We start from the raw sequence: 21,113 nt of genomic DNA, 5'->3' as shown, positions 1-21,113 counted from the left end.
AGGTGCATCATAAAACCCCATCATTTCTCCCTACTGTTTTCATTTTGAAGGGAGAAAATTTTTGATTTTCATTCTGAAGGGGAATTACACATAAAGATTGAGGCCAAAACTGATGGTGGCAGGTACTTACTTTTGGGAACAAGGCTGCCATCTCTGTCACTGCCACATGTATTCTCTCGGAGCACGGTATATAGCTGCAGAAAGATGCCCTGGGTTATTCATTGTGTACAGACCCCCCCTTCCCTCTTCCTCTTCACTGCTCAGTGATTGTTATTCTAAAAACAACCATGTGACTTCAGAAAAAGCGACAACTTAACCAAAAGTGCAAAATTATTGCTTAGATTCTCGTTGTTTTTCGGAGTTGGTTTGAAGGAATAATTTTCCATACTTTTTTTATATAAAAAAACTTTGTTAGGAAAGTCTCCATTTGTGTGCAACTCCAGAACACCAAGATGCCTTATTGGATTAATTAACACCCAGTAAACAGACAAGGCAAATTCTTACACACATGCATCCCCAAACTACCAACTGCACTCACAGTCTGTGAATTCTAAATATTCACTAATTCTGATGAGTTATTTAATAAAATAAAACAGATTCCATGAATCCTCACAGATTTCACTTCTGATTTATATACCAAATGAAAACTGGTCTGTTCAAAATAGAACTATTTCCCATGAACTGCTGTGAATAGTGAAGTGTTAGTGTGCTCTCTGACAAATCTCATTTCAAAAGACTCACTTTTAATGCTTCAAAAACTCAATTTTAGCATAAGTTAGTCACATGAGAATCTCAAAACTCACAAAGCATTCAAGAAAACTATTCAGCATGTGTGGGTTATGGTAGGCCAGTGCCCTTTCAAGCAAAAAGAGCCCCCAAACCCACCCCCCCCCCCCCCAGTCATTATTTGTTTGATCTTCTTGCAACACCAAAGGTGCAAAAAAATCATTCACTTGCAAATGCACTGAGAGAAAAGCAACACACTGGGGTCATTTTGGCAATGCAGGAAAATTGCTTCAAAAGGAGTATTGCCATGTGTCTCGAGTCACATGAGTTCTCCCAAATAAACTAAAAGTGGAGAGAGATCTTCCCAAGTTCACCACAATTCCCCTTCTGCTGTGGAGTTAATGATTAATCTGCTCCCTGCAGTCACAGTGACCAGCACCCTACCTCATTAAAAAGTCAATTTACTGATTAAACCCTTCACTAACAAGGCAGAGAAAGCCCTGAGAATAACCTGAATGAGACACTCAGGTGAATAACGTTTCACTGTATGTTCTCTAGGTCAGCTGCTACATTTCCAGTGTAGCCTGGAGGAATGGCTTTAGTTTAATGTCTAAACACTCACTGTGAGATGCTCTGACACTGTGTTGGGTTTACACACACTCCAGTGAGACATCAGGAAGATATTCAAGTAGTGACAGCTTGGGAAAGGAATCCCTCATTAGCAGTAAATTGTGTTAATCTCTTCCTCCAATCCTGACATTTGTTGGCTGGGGTTTGAACCTGGGCAGTTCTTTTTAAAGAGCCTCTCATGCAGATGTCACTTTTATTTTAGGCACTAACAATGGTTCAGTCAGGTTGGAAGATACCATAAACAAACATTTTTTTTTCATGGATTTGGGATACAAATGATCTCATTTGACCCCCAGTTGTATAAACACTCCAAGGGCCTCAGCTGTCAGGTGTGAATGTTCCACTTTGGAAATGTGAAACTCCTGCTACTTTTGCAATGGTGCTAAGAAGCAGCAACTGCATGTTTTGTTCATAAAATCATGGAATGGTTTGGGTTGGAAGGGACCCTTAAAACCTCAAAGATTTCTTCCTAAAGGAAGAAATTCTTCCCTATGAGGGTGAGGAGGCCCTGGCACAGAGAAGGTGTGGCTGTCCCATCCCTGGAAGTGTCCAAGACCAGGCTGGGTGGGGCTTGGAGCAGCCTGGGACAGTGGAAGGTGTCCCTGCCCATGGAGGAGTTGGAACAAGGTGGTCTCCAAAGTCCCTTCTAACCCCAACTATTCTGTGACTCCACAAACCAACCAAGTTGTAATTGAATTTATCTTGACAGGCAATAAAAACCAAAACAGAGCCAGGAGAATACACCAGAGCCAGCTGCAGCTCCAGGCTGTGGTTCTGTTCCCCACTAATACCTACTGGGAGCTGAAGGGGCTGTGCCACCCCCCTGGCCTGGAGGGGCTGCCTGCAGCTCCCTCATCCCCCACAGCATTTCATGCATCGCCTTCCACGACCCCTGTGCAGCCAGAGAGGGAGGGAAAGAGGCAGCAGAGAGAAGGAGAAAGGACACTGTGCCTGGGAGGCAGGGACAGAGGCCAGAGTACCAGGAGGCAGGGCCGGGCTGCTGGCTGCTCTGAGGCTGCAGGGGCACTCGCTCAGGGCCGAGGCTGGGTCTGAGCTGGGATGGGCCCCCACGCTCCAAGGGCCTGCTGAGCCCATGGAGCACAGGGAGAGGGATGGGAGAGAGTGGGAAACAAAAGGAAGAAGGGGTTTCATTAATAGATGATACTCTTGCATTGTATTTTTTTTTTTTTACTCTCCAGTTAGGTATGCAGCATGTGATTTTTCTCTATGCTCCCAGCATGAACTTGGAGGATGTGTTATTACATCCTCAAGTGTCTCATTTTGGTAAGGAAGCATTCTCCTGTGTTAAGGAAACCAGGGAAGAGGAAAACAAACAACAGCAGCTTCCTAGTCCAGTGTTTTGCAAGACAACACTCATCTAAGCATAGGCAAACACCTCACTCCACGTGTGGTACAGAAAACAAAAATGCAGCATAACAGGCTTTTAAAAAACCTGATCAATTCAACAACAAAAGCCAGGTATGCTGCCTTGTTTCCTTCAATGATTTTAAAAAAAATCACAACTTTATAGTGTGATATACATAAAAACTACACTCATTTAAAGTTTCTCCGTGTGAAACAAGCACCAAGAGACTGCACTGAAAAGGTTACACCAAGGGCAAAGAGCTCAGCACAAACACGGCAGAAGTCGTCACTTGGGTGAGAAGGAGAGGCCACGCCAGCCCTGCTAAAAATAGCAAAGTACAAGAAAGAAAAAACACAGAACAAAAGTGGCCCCATTGTTGTTCACTTCTCTGAGCGAGGCAGGAAGTGAGGGCTCAACACAAACCTCTGCTGCTCCTCCCAGGCACAGAGGGCACCGAGCTGGGGCCACAGCACAGCCAGACCCAGCAGCCTGCAGGGCCAGGTTTGTGGAGCCCAGAGTGTTCCAGCCCCAAAATGTGCTCACACCTTTAATTTACAGCCTTCTAAAAGAGCTGTGTGGGCAGCAGCACCTGATGATCAGCAAGGGTAGATCACTTTTAGTCAGCCACAGCTATTCTGGAAATTGTTCAGGTGGGCCAGAATTTCCCAGAGGGAGCTGAAGCTGCTGCAGCCTGATGGGCTCAGTCAGCGTTCTGCTTACTCAGCTGGCTCTGTATCTAAAACCAATAGCTCAAAATGCTTTTGCTGCTACAAAATTTGTACTAATACCTCAATAGGAAAACCAAATTCTCTCTTTTTCACAATTTGCTCCTGAAGCAAGGCTTGGTGTTACTATCACACTCTGCAGGGTGTAATTACCTATGGACATAGAGAGTGAAGACCCAAGAAAAACTTGCAGTGAGTTTTCTACAACACATTTGATTTGTGCCTATTACAACCCTGGTTTTGCAGGACTCAAGGGCAGGGCAGGCAGCACTGCAGCCAGAACCCCCTCACAAGGGGCTGGTCACTTGTCCCCAACTTGCCCTGTGGCACTAAGGACACCAGGGAACACCACAGACCTACACATTTTACAGGTGTGAAATAGAGGAGCTGTATTTCACGTTCACCTGTGCTACAGGTGAAAACACCTGAAGAATTCCCTTTGTTTCCTCCCCAACTCCAGAGCTTTTCCAGCCCTCCCTCCTTACCTGTCATGTTTGTTCTCCTGTGCTGCTCGCAGCAGCTCCTGGATGTTCTTGGTGATCTGCTCTGTTTTCCTGATCACATCTTCTGTACTGGGCAGGCTGGAGCTGGGGGCTGGGTCAGTGTCCTCAGGGATGGAGCCCTCCCCCTGCCACACCACGCTGCGCTGCCTGCCCTTCCTGCCCGACCTGCAGGGAGCAAAGCAGGGCTTGGAATGGGGACACAGCAGTGCCCTGTCACCCCCCAGCTGTGTCACAGCACCTACCCTGGCTCCTCCAGCTCCACGGGGGTGGTGGGGTTGTCATAGTCGCTCTCAGACACGCTGCTCTGCTTCTCCAGCTTGGAGGCCTGCAAGGAACAGATTTACTTCAGCCTGTGAAGGAAAGAGCAGCTCTGGGCTGGGCCAGAGCCATGTGCTGTGCACGGGGGTTTGCTCCTTGTACAACAGCTCTGGCATTACCCTGGAGCTGCTGTGCCCCTCTCCCCATGCCAGGCTGCTGCTCAGCTTGTACCCAAAGCCCTGGGCACTGCCAGCACAGCCCCACCAGCCCCTGGACACCCAGCACAGCAGGACAGACAGACAGACAGAGCACAGCATCCTTCCCTGCCACTGAAACTGCGCCAGGGACACACTCTGAGAGGCCACCAGGAGCTGAGGCCAAATGGAGAAGCAGCACCATGAAACAGGAGCCTGATCAATGAGTAAGAGCCACTGGAGAGGGAGAGAACCCCAGAGAGAAAGAGGCCAGACCAAGAGAGCAGAGCAGAGGCCAGAGACCATGGTGGGGAGGCTGAATGCAGAGTGGGAAGGCCACTGCAAAATGGGAGCCCAAAACAAGGGCTGAAGACTGTGGCAATGGGAAAGCCCAAATAAAGACAGGAGACAGAGATGGGAGAGCCCAAACTGCAGGTGGAAGAATGAGGGCATGTATGGAACTGATGAGACCTGGAGCTCATCACAATTTGGGGCCAGAGGGGTTAAAGCCCATTGCAAAGTGAAGCCCAAAACAGGGTGGGAGGCCAAAGTGTGAGGAACTGAGGCCCACTGAATGCTTAATGCTGGTACAGAGCTGGAAGACCAAAGAAGTGAGAGTTCTGGATGCAACAAGGGCAGGAGGCCAACCAGGAGAGTAGAGGGCCACAGAAGAAGAGTGTCAAAAGGAGGAGAGGGGCCAATTCCAAAGTGGAAGCTGAAATGAGAGCAGGAGGAATGCAGGGAAGCAGAGGCTGGATTGAGCTCTGTAGGCCCACTGCAAAGTGGGAGGCTGATCCCAGAAAAAAGGCTGAATGAAGAAAAGGATATCAAAATGAGCTTGGAGGGCAAATCCTCAGCCAGGCCCCAGGATCACCACACATCTGCTTCCTCAAGTCTTCTAAAAACTGCAAATCTTCACCCAGGTGCCCAGCACAGTGTGACTGGTGTCAAATACACCATGCTGGTGTCACTCTGATCCCAGAGCAGCCCCAAAAACCAGCCCTGAGGCTCTTACAGAAACCCTGAAGTCATCATGAGGGAGTCTCCAGGGTTAATCTGTAAGGGACACCTCCAATCTGCTGATCAAATAATATTTCTGCCTCAAGGACAGACCAAAAATGTGACCAGGAACTGGTTTTCACTGACTGAGATTCAGAACATTTGTTAAGCACTCATCTGATGTTAAACCCATCAATTCTTAAGTGAAGCACTTGGAGTTAGGAACCCCTTTTCAATTTTAAAGTTACTCTGCACAGGAGGAAAAACCAGCATTTTTTCAACACTCTTCTTTGAGGACAGCTGGTAAAGATCAGTTGTAAAAGTGAAATGTATTTTGAAGGTAAGAAACTATTTTATGTAGAGTCTGACCTTTGTCTGACCTTTCCCCACTCCCAGGTGTACAGAGACAACAATCCTAATAGTGGCAAAGCTCGACCATCTGGTCAGAAATACAAACAACAGTGATGAATTATAAGAAGAAGCTACTATGGAATCACTAATATAGAATCAGTGTAGAATAAAAACAATCAACTAAAACCTGTGCAAGTTTCCAGTACCAGACAGCCAAGCCCAGATTTCCATTTGGCCAAGCTGGATATTCCGTTGAAAGTTTTTTTCTTCTATCCCTACTTGCAAATCTAATATTTTCTGAACTAACATGTCCAAACATGGCACAGTCAAAATAAAATGGGGACAGAAGGAATTAAAAAGCAGGATCTGTATCCTGGCAGAGAGAGACCAGAGTAAACATTTAAACCCCCAAATTTGTTATCTGTAAGGCAAACAGTCAATCCGGACCACCTGGATTGGTGCAAGCCACTGGCCCCCAAGGAAAGCAGCTTTGAAGCTGGGCCTCATGCAGTGCTTTTAGTCAGCAGCAGAGTTGTACATTGGCTTAGAAACATCAGTGAGAGCCTGGAAAATCAGTGTCCAAACAGCAGCCAGCTTGTCTCAGGGCTGTTGTGCAGCTGAAGGAGTGACCTGGAGAACCGTGCGCGGTGTTAAAGGCTGAAGATGTGAAGTTAGAGAGAGGCGAGAGCCCGGAGCTGGGGGCAGCAGGAATGGAAGGGAGGAAATTCTGCTCCATGCAGGCTGGAAGGCCAGGCAGTGAGAGGGGGAAGAGAGAGAATGTGCTTCTGGGGAGATTGGCACCTCCTCCAGGGAGAAGATCGATGGGGAAGGTACTTAACCCTTCGTGTGCTCTCATCCCTCGACCAGGAAAGCGTGGAGGGGAAGGAAGGTAGAGATGAAGAGGAGGTCACAAACGCACTCCTCCCGATCTAAAAATGGCAAAGACAAAAACCAAAACCAAAACACAAACAAACTCTTAACTGAAATCAAAGGAACATGCTTAAAACCATGGAGATGACATAAAGCAAGAATGATGTTGAGAATCTGGCTTAGGCTGAGGGGACTTAATTCTTTCAAAGTATACAATTGAATTCATGCCCATTCTAATACTGAGATTCCAGAGGTGCCAAATTCCATGGAGAACAAAAAAAATTCGCCACATGCCAAATTAACTAACTCCACAAAACAAATCAATGCTTCAGAACTGCCACTGCTATCCAAATTTCCACCCAAATGACCAAAGGACCTATACAAAGCACTGTCACATTTTGCACACACTGTCACACACAAATGAATTCTGACATTTCTTGCTGCCAGAACTGCCATCATATCAACATGACAATATAATTTAAAATTACTCATATTTCATAGCTTAAATTGATTTAATTCATGGTGGGGATTGATTCCCTTAGTGCATTCAACTGTCTTCTGTGGAATGTGCATGGAATATTTGCCCTCCCTCATGCCAAAGGTACTTCAAAATACATTTTAAAGGTCTTAATGATTTGACTAGAAGGAAATAAAAGACATTGCTACTAAGAGGGAAAGATATTGGCAAAAATCCACATATTTTCAATGCGTGTTTAAAAGATACTGTCCTGTATTCCAGCCCACAGGACAATCTAAGAAGGCGAAACAAAAAATTAACTGTGCTAATTAATTAAATGCACTTGTTAATTAAATGCACTAGTATGTGTTGGGTCACTTCTGTAAAGCGTGAACACTTCAGTGCAAAATCCCTCTGGTCAACAGAGAACTCCCTCCCCACATCACACAGGCAAATACTAAACCAGAAGAATCTGCTTGACTGGCAGATCTAAACCATCTCCAGCCTCCAGTTCTAAATTCAGAATAAGAAACTGGTAGTCTGGAGAAAATTTTTCAATTTTATTTTATTTTTCTAAGGTGGTTATCAAGTTCCACAAATTGATACCTGCATGTTTATCTCCAGAAAAACACATGAATTTTACCTACCTTCTTGGAATACTATTTCTCCCTCCCTTCCTGGTTTTCAGACAATCACATATTGATATTTTTTATATATATATTGATATGTAGATATACACACACTGCTTTTCAAACCATCAGGCTCCTGCAGACATGTTAATACAGCAAACATGAACGATTCTCAGAGTTTTATCCCCCGTTTTTTTTTTTTTCCCCTCTGAGGCAGAAGCTGAGTGAACGAGCGGCGTCGGAAGAGACAGCAAAGCTGAACATGAGAGGCAGTGCAGAAGCAGCAGCGCTTTTACTCACGTGTGGAGGGAAGGGCTGCAGCCTGGTGATGTTTTCCTCTGGGTAGGTGACCTCCCCCATGGGCAGGTAGGGCTTCTGCCCCGAGCCAGTCTCGTACATGGACATGGGCCTGCTGCCCCGGGCCGACGGGCGCCGCTTTAGGGAGGAATTGCTGCTGGGGTCTGGGTACTCAGAACCACTTTGCACCTGATAGATATTGGTTGTGGCCTGTCTTCTGAGGTTGGTATTTTCACTCTGGAGAGTTTGGAGCTGAAAGAAATGTTTAGCAGTGGGATTTGGTTTCCTAAGAGCAAGTGCCAAAAGCAAAGTGACCACGCGACACTCGCTTGTCAGCCGTACCAGAAAATCCAGGTACTGCTGCCTGGGGGTTCATTTCTTTTTCAAAATCTACTTGACTTGCTTGGTACAAGCATAGAAAACACCTTTGTTCCAGATCTGGAAATATTTAGGTGCTGATTTCCAGCAGCCTCTGGGATGTAAACTAAAGTTAGATGTTAAAATTGGCTGCTGTAGTTCAGAAACACACGACCCATTCCCTCCAGCCTGCTCTACTGGCACAGGAATCCTGGGATAGAATGAGGCTGTGGGGGAAGGACTGCCAACACAACAGTTTTCCAAGCAAAGGGATCCATTGCAGCAGCCAATATAAGGACTTAGAAGACTTTAACATAAGGCCAGTGAAATCTGACAATGCCAGAACTGCAGCACAGACACCAGAGGCAGCACAAAGGAACTTGAGCTTGCTCTGCAAAGCAAGGAGAGAGTTCAGCTTATGAAAATCAGGCATCAGCTATTGCTATCTAAGAAGCCAACAAGAAAGCATTTTAAAGCTTTTTATTATCATGTATTTATTTGATAGTGAAAATGTACCAATTCTGATTGTTTTGTGGACTTGGAGTAAGTTTGCTATATTAACACATCGGAAAGAAAAGATGAAGTGAAGAAAAACTGCAGGACAGCAAGAATTTCCCTTCTGCTACACCATGAAAATATCCTAAAGCCTCATTAATTCATAGGCCCCAAAGGTTTTTTTTTTACCCTAAATGATTGTACGTGTCTAAAGAAACCCAATCTAAGTGAAAAATGAATTCAATTGATGCAAGAGAAATGCTGAAACCAGTACAAGCTGTTGAAAGACCAAGGAAACACCCTGAGATCTCCCAGCGTTCACCATTCCAACAGAACAGAAGAGAATTGGCACTTTGAACAGACAGGGATATTCCAATTAATCTGAGGGTACGCAGCCAGCCCTTTCTAGCCAGCCAGACAGGATAGTGAACTCAGATACAAACTGTTCTTTACCCCACAAAAATACAGGTAAGTGCACACACACAAGGTGTGCTAGCACTTGATTCCTCATTGTTTAAAGCTGCTTACATTGAAGCAAGACAGCAAAAACACCCAAGACTTGCAACAACTGTCCTGTCACTTGGAAAACTGATGTTAAATTTTGACATAAGTCAAATCATTCTCGTGATTTGCAGGGCTGGGTCACCACCAGCACCATGAAAAAACAAGATTTAAAACCTGTGTTGCACATAAATATTTATAGTCTCATGTCTGATCCCAAAGCAGCTCCACTTTAAAATGAGTTTTCTCACTATCCTAATACTGGATTATTTCATCCTCAGTTCCAGCAGTTTTATTCTGACAATTTCAGACACTCCAAGAGCTGGAGAGAGGGGCTCCTCTGTTACCTTTTTCTGCATAATCCTCAGCTCATCACTCAGGTTGATGTTCACTTTCATTAACTGCTGAATCTTCACCTCAGAAGCCACCAAGGCATTTTTAACCTGCATATATTCCTGGGCTGTCACTGGTCCATCTGACAAATCTGAATCCAAACTCTAGGAAAAAGGAAGAGAAAAATACTTACACCATTAAGAAGAAGAAAACAAGAAAATGAGATTTCAACAGCTTTTCATGTACTTACTTTAAAGGCATCACAGTTCAAATAAGGTTGAAATTAATAAGAGCCATTAACCAGAATCATTTGAAGTCCTCTAGAAAAGTAACCTGATGCCAATCAGCTCTTAGCTCCTCTAAAAATATTTGCATCAGAATTTCAGTGATAAAATACTGTTTTATAAGGGTTTTTAAAAATATGCAATAAAGAACCGCAAAGTTATGAAAGACAGACTGCTAAATACCCAGTGTGCATTTCCAGGGAAGATTAAAGTAGAACCACCAGGTTTTTCTGCCCTTTGATGCCATTCTGCATTATCCCAGGAATGGTTTGACTCACTTGGACACCATTGGTCTGCTGTGAGTATTTCTCCAGTAAGAAGCAGTAAATGTTTTTGAAATACCATGGAATCACTGATTTAGAGCTTTCTGGCAGATCCAATTATTTCATCTATGCAATTAAATCTGTAGCTTATCTCCAGCCATACACATTACTTTTCTAGAGAGGCTTTTTTTTTTACAATAAAAAAATCCTTAAGCGACAACATTTCATTTAAGAAAGTTCACAGACTGAGACATGATTACAAAATTAATTAAAATATTAATTTTCTGATAATTTATGCAAATTACCTTTATGAATAACACTTGGGGTAAGTATCAATATTTCAATCCTACCTTCTGCCTGCTTGATTTAGCTGCATTTGTTTCCAGATCTGTATCTTCATCTGAAGCAACACTGTCATAATCAGGCTGGTCATTGTCCTGACTTTCACTGCTGTGCTGATTGCTGATTGATTTCAGGATCAGCTCCACATTTTCTGCAGATCAACACATAAAACACATACTAGTAAGTCTGGAGAAGAAACAGAAGTTCATAATTTGGAAAAAATTTAATTTAGATCCACCTAGGAGGAATGAAGGATTAGTGTCCAAAACTTCAAAGTATTATGGTTTTGTCTTTTTATTTCTTCTAAGTTAAAATAAGTGGTGAGAATCCTTCAGCAGCTTAATAAAATTCATATAAATTAAAAAAAACCCCAACAGACTACATTGGATAAATGGATGTCAGCATGCAAATGAAAAATATAGGGAAATACTAAAAGTTAGAAAAGATTTTTTTGGTATTTTGTCTGCAGAGAGAAAAGCATATATGAAAACAATATATAGATCTCTTCCATAATTCAGCTCTGCTGAGGGGCTCTGGGAGTGATTGAACTACTGAAGAAGTGCCTGCAAAGGAGCTGGCAAGAAAAGCTCACTCACCTTTGGAACCAGTGAGAGAATTCCCCTGCTGTCTTCGTTTGGCATCACTTAAAATGTCTATAACCAGTGTAGCAAACTCGTGAGCATTGAATCGAGCCAGTTTCTGCCTTCCCTAAATACAGAATAAAGCAGAGGAAAGAAAAGTACATCCTGTATCAGAAGAACAGCAGAGTCCCCAGGAAAAACTAAAACTACACACTTGGAGTTGACTGTTCAACTACATTTATTGCAAAAAGGGTGATTTAAAGGGGAAATGTGAATTCACTTAACCTCTTTCCAAGTAGATGCAATTCTTCTACAATAATGAAATGCAGTAAAGCAATATTACTTAGGCCTACTTAGTTAGCTGGGCTGTTATATTATTTTTTACAGTATTAAGATTTCATACCTGATTCCTGGTTGAGGAGTATTCAGGATTTACAGGAAGAAAAGGGACCACAGTGGTCTCTGTCACCAGTGTGCTGTGGTTCTGAGTAGCAAGCCAAACTGCTCCAGAGGAAAAAAAAAGAAGAGGGAATAACCTTCCTGTACTGCTTGACAGAATTTCTTTGTCAAATAAAAGACTGCAATTTCAAACACAAACACAATCAATTCCGAGGAAAGCTTTTCCCCAGAGGGTTCTCTGCTCTGTGAAAAACACAAGATTCTTTTCAATTAACATCCCCTTCAGGCAATGCAAGACAAAGAAACTCCCCTCAGCAGTAATTGCTGAATACAGAAGCACTTGAACAGAACATGTGCTTGGATTGGAATTTTGTAGGTGAAGTGACAATCCAGACTTGTTTTATTTCATTCCACAAAGTCTCACCTGCATCTGTTTCCCTTCTGTCAACTTCATCATAAACATCCATGGCAAGTTCTTCAAATAAGTGGTTGCTTAGCTAAGGGTAAAGGAGAATAATTACAGTTTGAAAAGAAATGAAACCCAGTAAGATCTCTGATAACAGAAAATAACTGAGAAAATATAAGAGCACAACTCTGCTCTTTTCTCCAGCCTCTGTAATGCATAGAAATGCTCCTTTCTCAGCCTGCACAGGCAGCAGACATGCATGACCACCCCATTTCTAGGTACAGAAACAACCATCCTGTTCTACACTCCTCCTTTCCTGGTTAATAGATTTATTTTTTCCTCTCCCATCTGATCACAAAAAGACCTTTTGTGTTTGGGGTGAGGCAGAGGGAATGTGGGAATGAGGTACCAAAATGGCACTGGAGATGTGAACTCCAATGAACAGTGAAGGATCACAAAATATTTGTGTGTTTCAAGCTGCTCCTACAGCAGATGGGTCAAGAGACACTTGTGCTAGAGCCTGAGAGATGAGAGTTTGCCACATCTAGAAAAGGAGTTTTACTTACAGACTGAAGCTTCTTCTTGGCTGCTTTTGCCAGTTCTGATACATCCAGACTGCTATGAAAACAAGAAGTGATCATTACATCTACAGCATTTCATGGCTTCTACATATCCAAATTCTATATTTTGGTAACTCAGTGATTAAAATGTCACTTTTACCTTAACCCCCCTAATATTTCAGTATTTTTATCATTGTTTTTAACACACTGATGTTATTAATATTGCTACTATAACATCACAATTAGCATATTCTTAAGCATTCTTTTTGAATTTTAAATGAAATAATACAAAAAATTCTTTGGAATATGAATACCCACAGGTTTTTTACCCACACAATTTTTAAGTTACTGAAGTTTTTCACAGAAGTTTTGCAAGCAGGAGGTTGGACAGTGGTTTACTTACAGCCGTCTTATTTCCAATTGCACAGCAATAAAAGAGGAACAGGAACTTAAAATTAGTACTTGATACTTCTTATACAAATCTGATTTCATTGATCACAAGTTAAAAGCATTAAAAAAATCAGGAAAATACTCAATTGGTCCTTAAATTATTTCCACAATCTGTTTCTTAGGAATTCCCTCTGTGTTTCCCTTCCCAGAAATGTCTCACCTTCTCCCTGCATTTTAACAAATACAATCAGCTTCTGTAATTTTCTAATTTTGCTGATATTCCAATATTCTTTCTATGAAAAAAAAGCTTTCAAGACTAATAAAGGCACACATAAAAAAGTTAGAATAGCCACAAGCTTAAAAGGTGTTTCAGAAAGGAAAGAAAACTTAATTATTAGGGGTTTTTAACTCTGATGTTTTCAGACATGTGATGGAATCAGCAACTTACCTGTCTGCCATCTGAGGTATAACAAAGTGCTGCCCATTTTTGTGCTCTAGAGTTGAAAACAAATTGTACTTTACTAGGATGGTACTGGCCACCAGTTTTCAATAATAAGAATCAGGGAACACTAAATAATTTATCTTGCATGTAACTACTCAATTAAGGCTTATTAGTTGTATTGAAATTCCGTTAAAAAAAAAGAAAATTAAGTTCTAGCACAGGTACCTTTATGGTTAAAAATCTGTAAGTGTCCTTGTGTTCAAAAAGCACCCACTTAACAGAACACTCCCCTGCTGTTGCACTTCAATTAGAAGAAACTACTTGGAAGAGTTTCTACAGCACATAAAGAACACGTATTTGTGGAAAACCAGGAAGGAATTTTGTTTTTAATTTATTTCTATTTAAAACCTTGCTATTTTATCCCAATTTTAAATGCATCATCCCTAATCATGCATCTTATACTTTCTTTGGTTATGTGTAATTTATTTGACTATTTTGGAAGGGATACAAAAAATGCAGCGCACAAATATGACACAGCAGAGTCTGAATGTCCTGTAAGTGTCAGTGACAGGTCTGAGGGTGCAGGTGTGGAGCTCACCTGGTTTCCTGCCACAGAGGTAGAAAGCCAACCTGTCTGTGAGCTCGTACTGGATCTCCACCAGCCTCTCTGCCAGCTCGTGGTGCCCCCCTTGCCTGCTCACACACAGGGACAGGGGGCAGTCAGTGACACTCAGAAATGGTCAGACAAACACATTTAGTACAAGCCACCACTGCACTGTTTGGTGCATCAACCCATCACAGACTCACAGCCCAGTTCCACCCCCGGGCCTCAATCCATCTCTGCAGCTGGGACATTCCTACAGCAATTCCTGAGCTAACCCTCCTGGAGTTAGCTCAGGAATTGGGCAGAACTGGAGACTCCTGGAGCCTGAACTTGCAGAAACTCTTCTCTAATTAATTTCCTGTGAGCTGCTAGATTGGCACAGCCTGTGTCATTGGCATCATAGCTGATGTCTCAGGCACACAGAACACAGGCTGCGATCTGATGAAAATACTTATTCCTCATTTTTATTCATTCTTTCTTTCTGGAAAAAGTATTATTAGCATTTAGCAGACAAATTATTTCAGGACGGAAACGTAACTTAGCAGGTCTATTGTGTGATTTATGGATATCAGAGACTCCTACCTTGCATAATCAACTGGAGTTTTCCCATTGGAATCTTGTGTACCAGGATCAGCACCATAAACTGCCAACAGTTCTGCTTGCAAAGTCTGTCCTGCCTTAGCAGCAACGTGCAGAGGGGTGTTTCCTTTCTCCTGCAAGAGATTAAGGAAAAATATCTACTTAACCTACAGGTCTGAGTAGGACACTAAAATACAACATGAATCAGTTGAAATGAGTGTAAATAATATTAATTGGAATTGATTGTATATCATCAAAATAATGAAAAAAGTGTTCCTACAGGATGGAAGAAGTTGGCTTGAGCTCCTAAGGAGAGCAGTCGCAAACAGGTCTCCAGGTTCCCTGTCCTCACACTGGAATGGAGTTGCTGAAAAAGAAGCAGAATTATATTTAACACAGCAGCAGCAACGGTGATTTAGCAGTTGTTTCTCAGCCATGCTTTGAGAAATAAGAGTATGCAGAGCTCTTACTACAGGTCTTTTGTGTAAAAGTTTTTCTCCAAAGTTCACCTCAATTAATGCCTCTCAATCATCGCCTCCAGTGATACCCACAAAAAAGGGGCTTCAAGTTGAAGTCAAGCTTTATTTATTTATGTGATAGTGCAGAAAACCAGAAACAGTTAAGCCAAAAGCCAGCAAGGGAAGTCAGTGAGATCTGCCTGTGCTGTCCCAGGAGGCACTGACCTTGCTGAGATCCTTGGCAGTGACACTGTCGTCCTCCCGGCACGGCAGGCGATGCACAAACGCTAACATTTGATATTTAGCTCTGATGAACTCTGCTTTGTTGGGACTGCAAAGAGCAATCCAGGCAACAAGAAGGGAAAGGAAAGAAATATCAGTGTTTTTATAAGTAATACAGACGCTCCAGAAAAAGAAAAAATTTACAAGTGAGGATTGAATCCGAGATTTGTGTGTTGCTGATGGCAAAGTTAGGCATGGAAAAATATTTTCATTAAAAAACAACCCAGTGCAGATTGTCTGACTGTATAGAGAAAAAGTCTGTTACAACCATCAAATATTTGCAGACTGTAACATGTGGTGTCTGTTTCTTAAAAGAAATACAGACTTTAAAATCATGACAACTTAGAATCTATGCTTACTCTACACAGTTATTACATTTTAAAATGAAGCACCATAGTCAGGGACAAAAATCTGTGAACTTTTATTTAATTCCTCAACCAAACTCCATTTTGTTGGCAGCATTCAGATAACTGAAGCATATGACAAAGAAAAGTCCTTTGACTAAGGTGCAAGCAGAGCTCCTCACTATTCAACAGGAATCAATAATTCAGATAATTCAAGCACTGTATTCCTATTTCTGCTATAAATTAAAAAAAAAAAAAAACAACTTGGAAATAAAAGAAAAAAATAATGACCAAACACACACCGGTTCCTGCGTGTTGTCCTGTCACTGCTGGATAAAATAATCCCACTTCTGTAAGATAACAATTCTGCATTTCCCACTTACTGCACTTTATCCTGCGGGCTGGCCTTGCGCCGCCCGCTCATCACAGAGGCAGGGTCCAGCAGGGAGTGCTCCCAGATGGAATTAGCACCATTGTTGTACAGAGTTTCCACCATCTGAAAGCCAGAACACAGATATTTTGCTTCTGGCTGGATTAATCAACTATCTGTAATAATTTTCAAGCAACAGATTCCCACTTTGTGTGCCAGCATCTGTAACCTGCTGGGATATCATAACTGGGCACATGTTTAGGATGTTATGATGTGGAATTTAGTGAGAACCCCCTTAAAATTCTCTGCTCTTCCCAACAGCACATACAGTGAAAAGAAAAATCAGGTTAAAGCAGATGTGCAGTGGAATTTCTTTCACAGATGTACTGTGAAAGAAAAGTTGAAGTGACCTTCCAAAGCAAAGGTATCAAATTCAAAATGCAAAGATAATTCTGACCTTAGTGGCCCACCACAACAAAAGAAGAGAAACAAAATGAAAATAACTTAAAAAAAAACAAAGCTTAAAAGGACCATCCCTCTCAAAAAAAAAAAAGGTTTAGTGATTTAAATGACATTTTAAAAATCTGGTTTTAATGAAGGAAAACAGCTTTCCTCTGTACCTGCAGCAGTGTTGGAGGCCACGGGGTGTGTTTGAGATGCCTCACTTGGGAGATGTGACGGCCCAGGCTCCTGTGCACACTGCAGCACTCATCACAGATCAGGATCCCCCTGTTTATGGATGCCCAGCAAGGATCTGCAAAAGAAGCCATCCATTATAACACAGGAAGCAGCACGACCTTGGATTGCAAAAGCAGAGTCTAAAATGAGCATTTTAACCTTCCCTGCTCAGCCACTGTGTGAGCCTGGGAACGTCACAGCCTTGCTGGGGGCTCTGGATGCTGGGAAAATGGGAAACACCAGTCCTGGCACTCATGGGGGATGTGGGATTCCAAGGACAGTGAGAAGATTTGCAGTGGAAATTTGGAGAAAGGCCCCACTGCTTGCAGTTCTCCTTGTGAAAATACATTCCTTTCTAAACATAACAAAACATTGAATTTATCACCACCTTGAAGTGCTTTACTTGTTATTCTGTGGACTCCCACAGAAGTATTCCTAACAACAGTGCCTACTTGCTCTTTGAAAAAAACTCTGGTTTTTTGGGATTTTTTTTAAACTTTTCAAAAAATACTTTTTAAAAACACAAGATCTATACGTAAAGTTGCCACAGCACCAGCCTTTCCCCCTACTACTCAGTTTTCAGTTCCATAGTATAACAACATCTTTTAAATTTCCACTTTAAATAATAACAACACACAAGAGTGTCATAATAAAAAGGGATACATGTGTGCCAAGTCAAAGGCTCAATAAAATCCAAAATTCTCAAGCAAAATAACTTCATCTCACAGCAGATCTGAACTGAACCATCTTATAAGCAGCCCAGAAAGAAAACTGATGGGAAGTGAAGTAGTAAATAATATATATGAGCTACAAACATCAAAAGGCATAAAATCAAGTAGGAATGGTAGATTAGGCTAAAACAATAAATGCCCACAGGACACCAAACAGGTCCCTCAGCAGCTCAGAGCTCAGTCTCCAGAAGAAATTCCAATTTCTGTCAGTGACACGTGAAACTCAACGTGCCAGAACCCTGCAGGAACAGGCAACTGAGCAGCCAGACAGAGCTTCAGACCTGGCACCTCCCAGGAGAACAAAAAAGGAAATCAAGATCTCTTTTATTTTGGAAAAATCTTAATTTCAAATGCAGAGATGGGTCTGAGGCCAAATAAGTGAGTACAAGGCGAGCCTGGTATTTGATGAGAGAACTTCTGAGTCCTGTCAGAACACATCTGAGCACTGGTGCATCATATGGAAAAGTCTCCTCTGACCCACACAAATGGACTGAATCCCTGCAAATGAGATGTGACTTCCCAGGTTTCTGAGCAGAGTTGGTGATCTGGGTGTGCTGCAGGCAATGCAGGCAAACCTGTCTGAGCCATGAGGGACAGCAGCATCTCCTGACCCACCAGAACCAGCCCGGAGCCAAATTAAAGCAGGTGAGACAAAAAAAAAATCAATTTATTAAACAACAAATTACAACAAGCACATTGAACTCCTTGTTAAATCATTCTGTTATTTAAAAACTTTGATTTCCAAGAAGAAAAAGAACAGCAATGGAGTGAAGATGATTTCATGGCAACCTAATGACCCAAACTGAGGCAGCCTTCCAGATTAATGAGCCTGGTCCCTTCTTGTTAGAGACAACCTCATCACACATGGATGGGATCCTTAAGGATCCTTTCCCTTGCCCATTCCCAGCCTGTTTGTGAGCACTGCTCTGCATTATCAACAGTCAGCACTGGGGGTTTTCTTTATCTCCACCTCAACACCCAATGGCCCTGGATATTTCAGGTTTAAATTTAGTGTAATGAAGTATCTGTCCTGGAATTTGAGTAATTTTTAAGACAGACCTAATTATGGACTCAATCAGAATATGTTTAAGCCAGTACCAAAATACATAGAATCCCACAATCACTGAGGTTGGAAAAGACCTCCAAGACTGAGCCCAACCTTAGACTGACCATCCCCACCTTGTCACCAGCCCAGAGCACTGAGTGCCACATCCAGGAATTCCTTGGACACCTCCAGGGGTGGGGAATCCAAACTTCCCTGAGCAAGCCCTGAGCACCCTTTCCACGAGGAAATTCCTCCTGGTGTCCAGCCTGACCCTCCCCTGGCACAGTTTGATGCAGTTCCCTCTCCTCCTGTCCCTGTTCCTTGGGAGCAGAGCCTGACACCCCCGGCTGTCCCCTCCTGCCAGGAGCTGTGCAGAGCCACAAGGTCCCCCTTGAGCCTCTTTTTCCCCAGGCTGAGCCCCTTTCCCAGCTCCCTCAGCTGCTCCAGCCCCTTCCCAGCTCCATTCCCTTTCCAGGACATCCTCCACGTCTGTCTGGAGCGAGGGGCCCAGAGCTGGACAAAGCAACTGAGGGGCCTCAGTGTCCAGCTCAGGGCTGGTCCCAGCCTGGCCCTGCTGCCCACGCTGGTTTTGATACAAAGGACAATTGGGGAGAAGCTGCAGGGTTGGGCTGGCGCTTTCAGGAACCTGCAGGGTGGTTCAAAACAGGAAGTGTGAGATGGAGACAAACCCGGCCCTGGGTCTGAGAACTGAGCTCCTGCCTCGGGATAGGAAGTGCAGCACAAGAGCTGCTCTAAGATCACCCCCAGTCAAAGAAAACCCTCCACACACTCTGCCTTTGCAGAGACAAAGGGGGCATTGATGAGCTTCCAGGGGAAGCAATAATTAATGCAGGTGCTGGGCACACCCACAGTGGTGCAAAGGCTGCAGCCCCCAGGTCTCCTGGCACAACCCCCCTGCACCCAGGGAAAAATTCTCTGGTTTAGCTAAAGGAAGGGGTTGATTTGTTTTATTTACAAAAAGATTAAATTAAGATTTCTTTCTATATGTGGATAAGCCAGCAGATTTCTAGTAAATAAGTAAAGATTTCTTTCTATATGTGGATAAGCCAGCAGATTTCTAGTAAATAAGTAAAAAGCTGGCAGTGCTCTAATGTCACGATAAAAGGCAGGGTTACAGGATTACCAGACAGTGATTCTGATACCCCCAGGAGCTTAAGGAACACAATTCACACAGCTTTATCTCCGAGCCACAACACCCCTGAGGTGTGCAAGAATAGATAGGCTGCCCTGTGTGATAGGGAAAATTGCCTGCCTGAGAGATGCCAGCTCCATTGAGTGTAAAACCAAACTTCTACAGGGGTTCAAGTAGAATCCAGGCTAGTTTGGGTTGGAGGGAGCTTAAAGCTCACCCAGTTCCAATCCCTACCATGGGCAGGGACACCATCCATCATCCCAAGCCCCGCCCAATCTGGCCTTGGATGCTTCCAGGGATGGGACAACCTTCTCAGGGCAGCCTGTGCCAGGTCCTCACGACACTCGTAGGGAAGAATTCCTTTTGTAGAAAGAAGAAAGTAACTTTCTAGAAGTCAATTTGGAATTTTTATCATTTTTTTTTGAAACATAACTCAGATTTAACAAAAGTTGTTCTCCCTTCTTGCACATCCTATCTTCTGCCAATTCAAGCGTTATCGACATTACACAGACATTTACAATACACATGTAATAATAATGTATTTTTACATTAGTGTTTTAATTCATTTCAGTACGTGCATAATTAATCAATTGTATTGGAAGAACCTGCCCAGAACACAAACAGCAAAAACTAAAGAGACAGAAAAGACACAGACAGAGCTGATGAAATAAAGCAGGACAGTTTTAGATACAAGAGCAGCAGAACTACGGATGGTCAGGAGATGCAACAGCCTTCCTAAAGACAAGATCTGTTTCCACACGCTCCCAAACTGGTCTGCAGTGGGATATGTGTCAGCCCAGAGCAGACACTGAGCGTCTCAGACACCTCAGCACAACTTTCCTTGGAAGTCTGGGACACCTACACCCATATCGGGCCGTGGGACAACTCCCAGCTTACCTGGGAAGATGAAGAGGGAATGGATGAAGAGCTCCGAGCCCAGCCCCGCTCCCCCAAAGCAGCCCCGTCCCTTCAGTGACACATTCCCAACCCACGCCCTCCTCCCGCCTTTCAGCCGGTGCATTTCTGTCGGCTTTTCTCCTTCCTAAACTGGGGAGCTCCGCGTTTCCTCCACACCGGAGATCTCCAGGATATCCCGGAGCTCTGCGTGCCCCGGGCTCGGGAGGGGCGGCGGTGCCGGCGGGACCCGGACGCTCGGACACGGAGTTATATCCGACCCCTGCGAGTGTCCCAGCCCGGGCTGCTGGAAGCTGTCCTGCCCATGGGCTTTAGGTCCCTTTCCACCCGAACCCTCCCGCTCCATCACAGGTGCAGCAGCGGCCGCTCCGGGGCGGTGACACCCCCGGGCCAGCGGCGCCCCCGCGGCCCCCGGCCCGAGAGGGGTCGGCGGGACGAGCCCGCGCGGTGCCGGTGGCGGTGCCATGCCTACCCTGGGCGCTGCAGTCGGCGCACACCTCGCTGCTCCTCAGGCGCTTCGCCATCGCGGGACCGGCGGCAGCGGCGGCAGCGGGGCCGGTAACGGGCCCCGCCAGCCCCGGGCCGGCCCCGCGCAT

The 21,113-nt window shown here is 43.9% G+C and overlaps 1 protein-coding gene across 4 annotated transcripts in view; it reads right to left on the bottom strand.

The window, feature by feature from the left end:
- Positions 1 to 21,113, bottom strand: part of GIT2 (GIT ArfGAP 2) — a 24,015-nt gene extending 2,902 nt beyond the window's left edge. Inside the window, exons 1-19 of one of the 4 annotated variants that reach the window (XM_066561998.1) lie at positions 20,990 to 21,113; positions 16,616 to 16,749; positions 16,009 to 16,121; positions 15,225 to 15,330; positions 14,822 to 14,908; positions 14,545 to 14,675; positions 13,957 to 14,051; positions 13,365 to 13,410; positions 12,533 to 12,584; positions 11,985 to 12,057; positions 11,565 to 11,662; positions 11,177 to 11,288; positions 10,589 to 10,731; positions 9,706 to 9,855; positions 8,009 to 8,257; positions 6,592 to 6,681; positions 4,193 to 4,275; positions 3,933 to 4,115; positions 131 to 194 (exon numbers count right to left, since the gene is read on the bottom strand). In XM_066561998.1, the coding sequence (XP_066418095.1) occupies positions 131 to 194; positions 3,933 to 4,115; positions 4,193 to 4,275; positions 6,592 to 6,681; positions 8,009 to 8,257; positions 9,706 to 9,855; positions 10,589 to 10,731; positions 11,177 to 11,288; positions 11,565 to 11,662; positions 11,985 to 12,057; positions 12,533 to 12,584; positions 13,365 to 13,410; positions 13,957 to 14,051; positions 14,545 to 14,675; positions 14,822 to 14,908; positions 15,225 to 15,330; positions 16,009 to 16,121; positions 16,616 to 16,749; positions 20,990 to 21,113 (2,133 nt within the window). The remainder of the gene's footprint in view (positions 1 to 130; positions 195 to 3,932; positions 4,116 to 4,192; positions 4,276 to 6,591; positions 6,682 to 8,008; positions 8,258 to 9,705; positions 9,856 to 10,588; positions 10,732 to 11,176; positions 11,289 to 11,564; positions 11,663 to 11,984; positions 12,058 to 12,532; positions 12,585 to 13,364; positions 13,411 to 13,956; positions 14,052 to 14,544; positions 14,676 to 14,821; positions 14,909 to 15,224; positions 15,331 to 16,008; positions 16,122 to 16,615; positions 16,750 to 20,989) is intronic. The other 3 variants (XM_066561995.1, XM_066561996.1, XM_066561997.1) reach the window with 3 other exon arrangements.

The sequence above is a fragment of the Molothrus aeneus genome, chromosome 18 (assembly GCF_037042795.1).
Source record: "Molothrus aeneus isolate 106 chromosome 18, BPBGC_Maene_1.0, whole genome shotgun sequence".
Classification (NCBI taxonomy): Eukaryota; Metazoa; Chordata; class Aves; order Passeriformes; family Icteridae; genus Molothrus; species Molothrus aeneus.
This window is presented reverse-complemented; position numbering and strand designations above follow the sequence as displayed.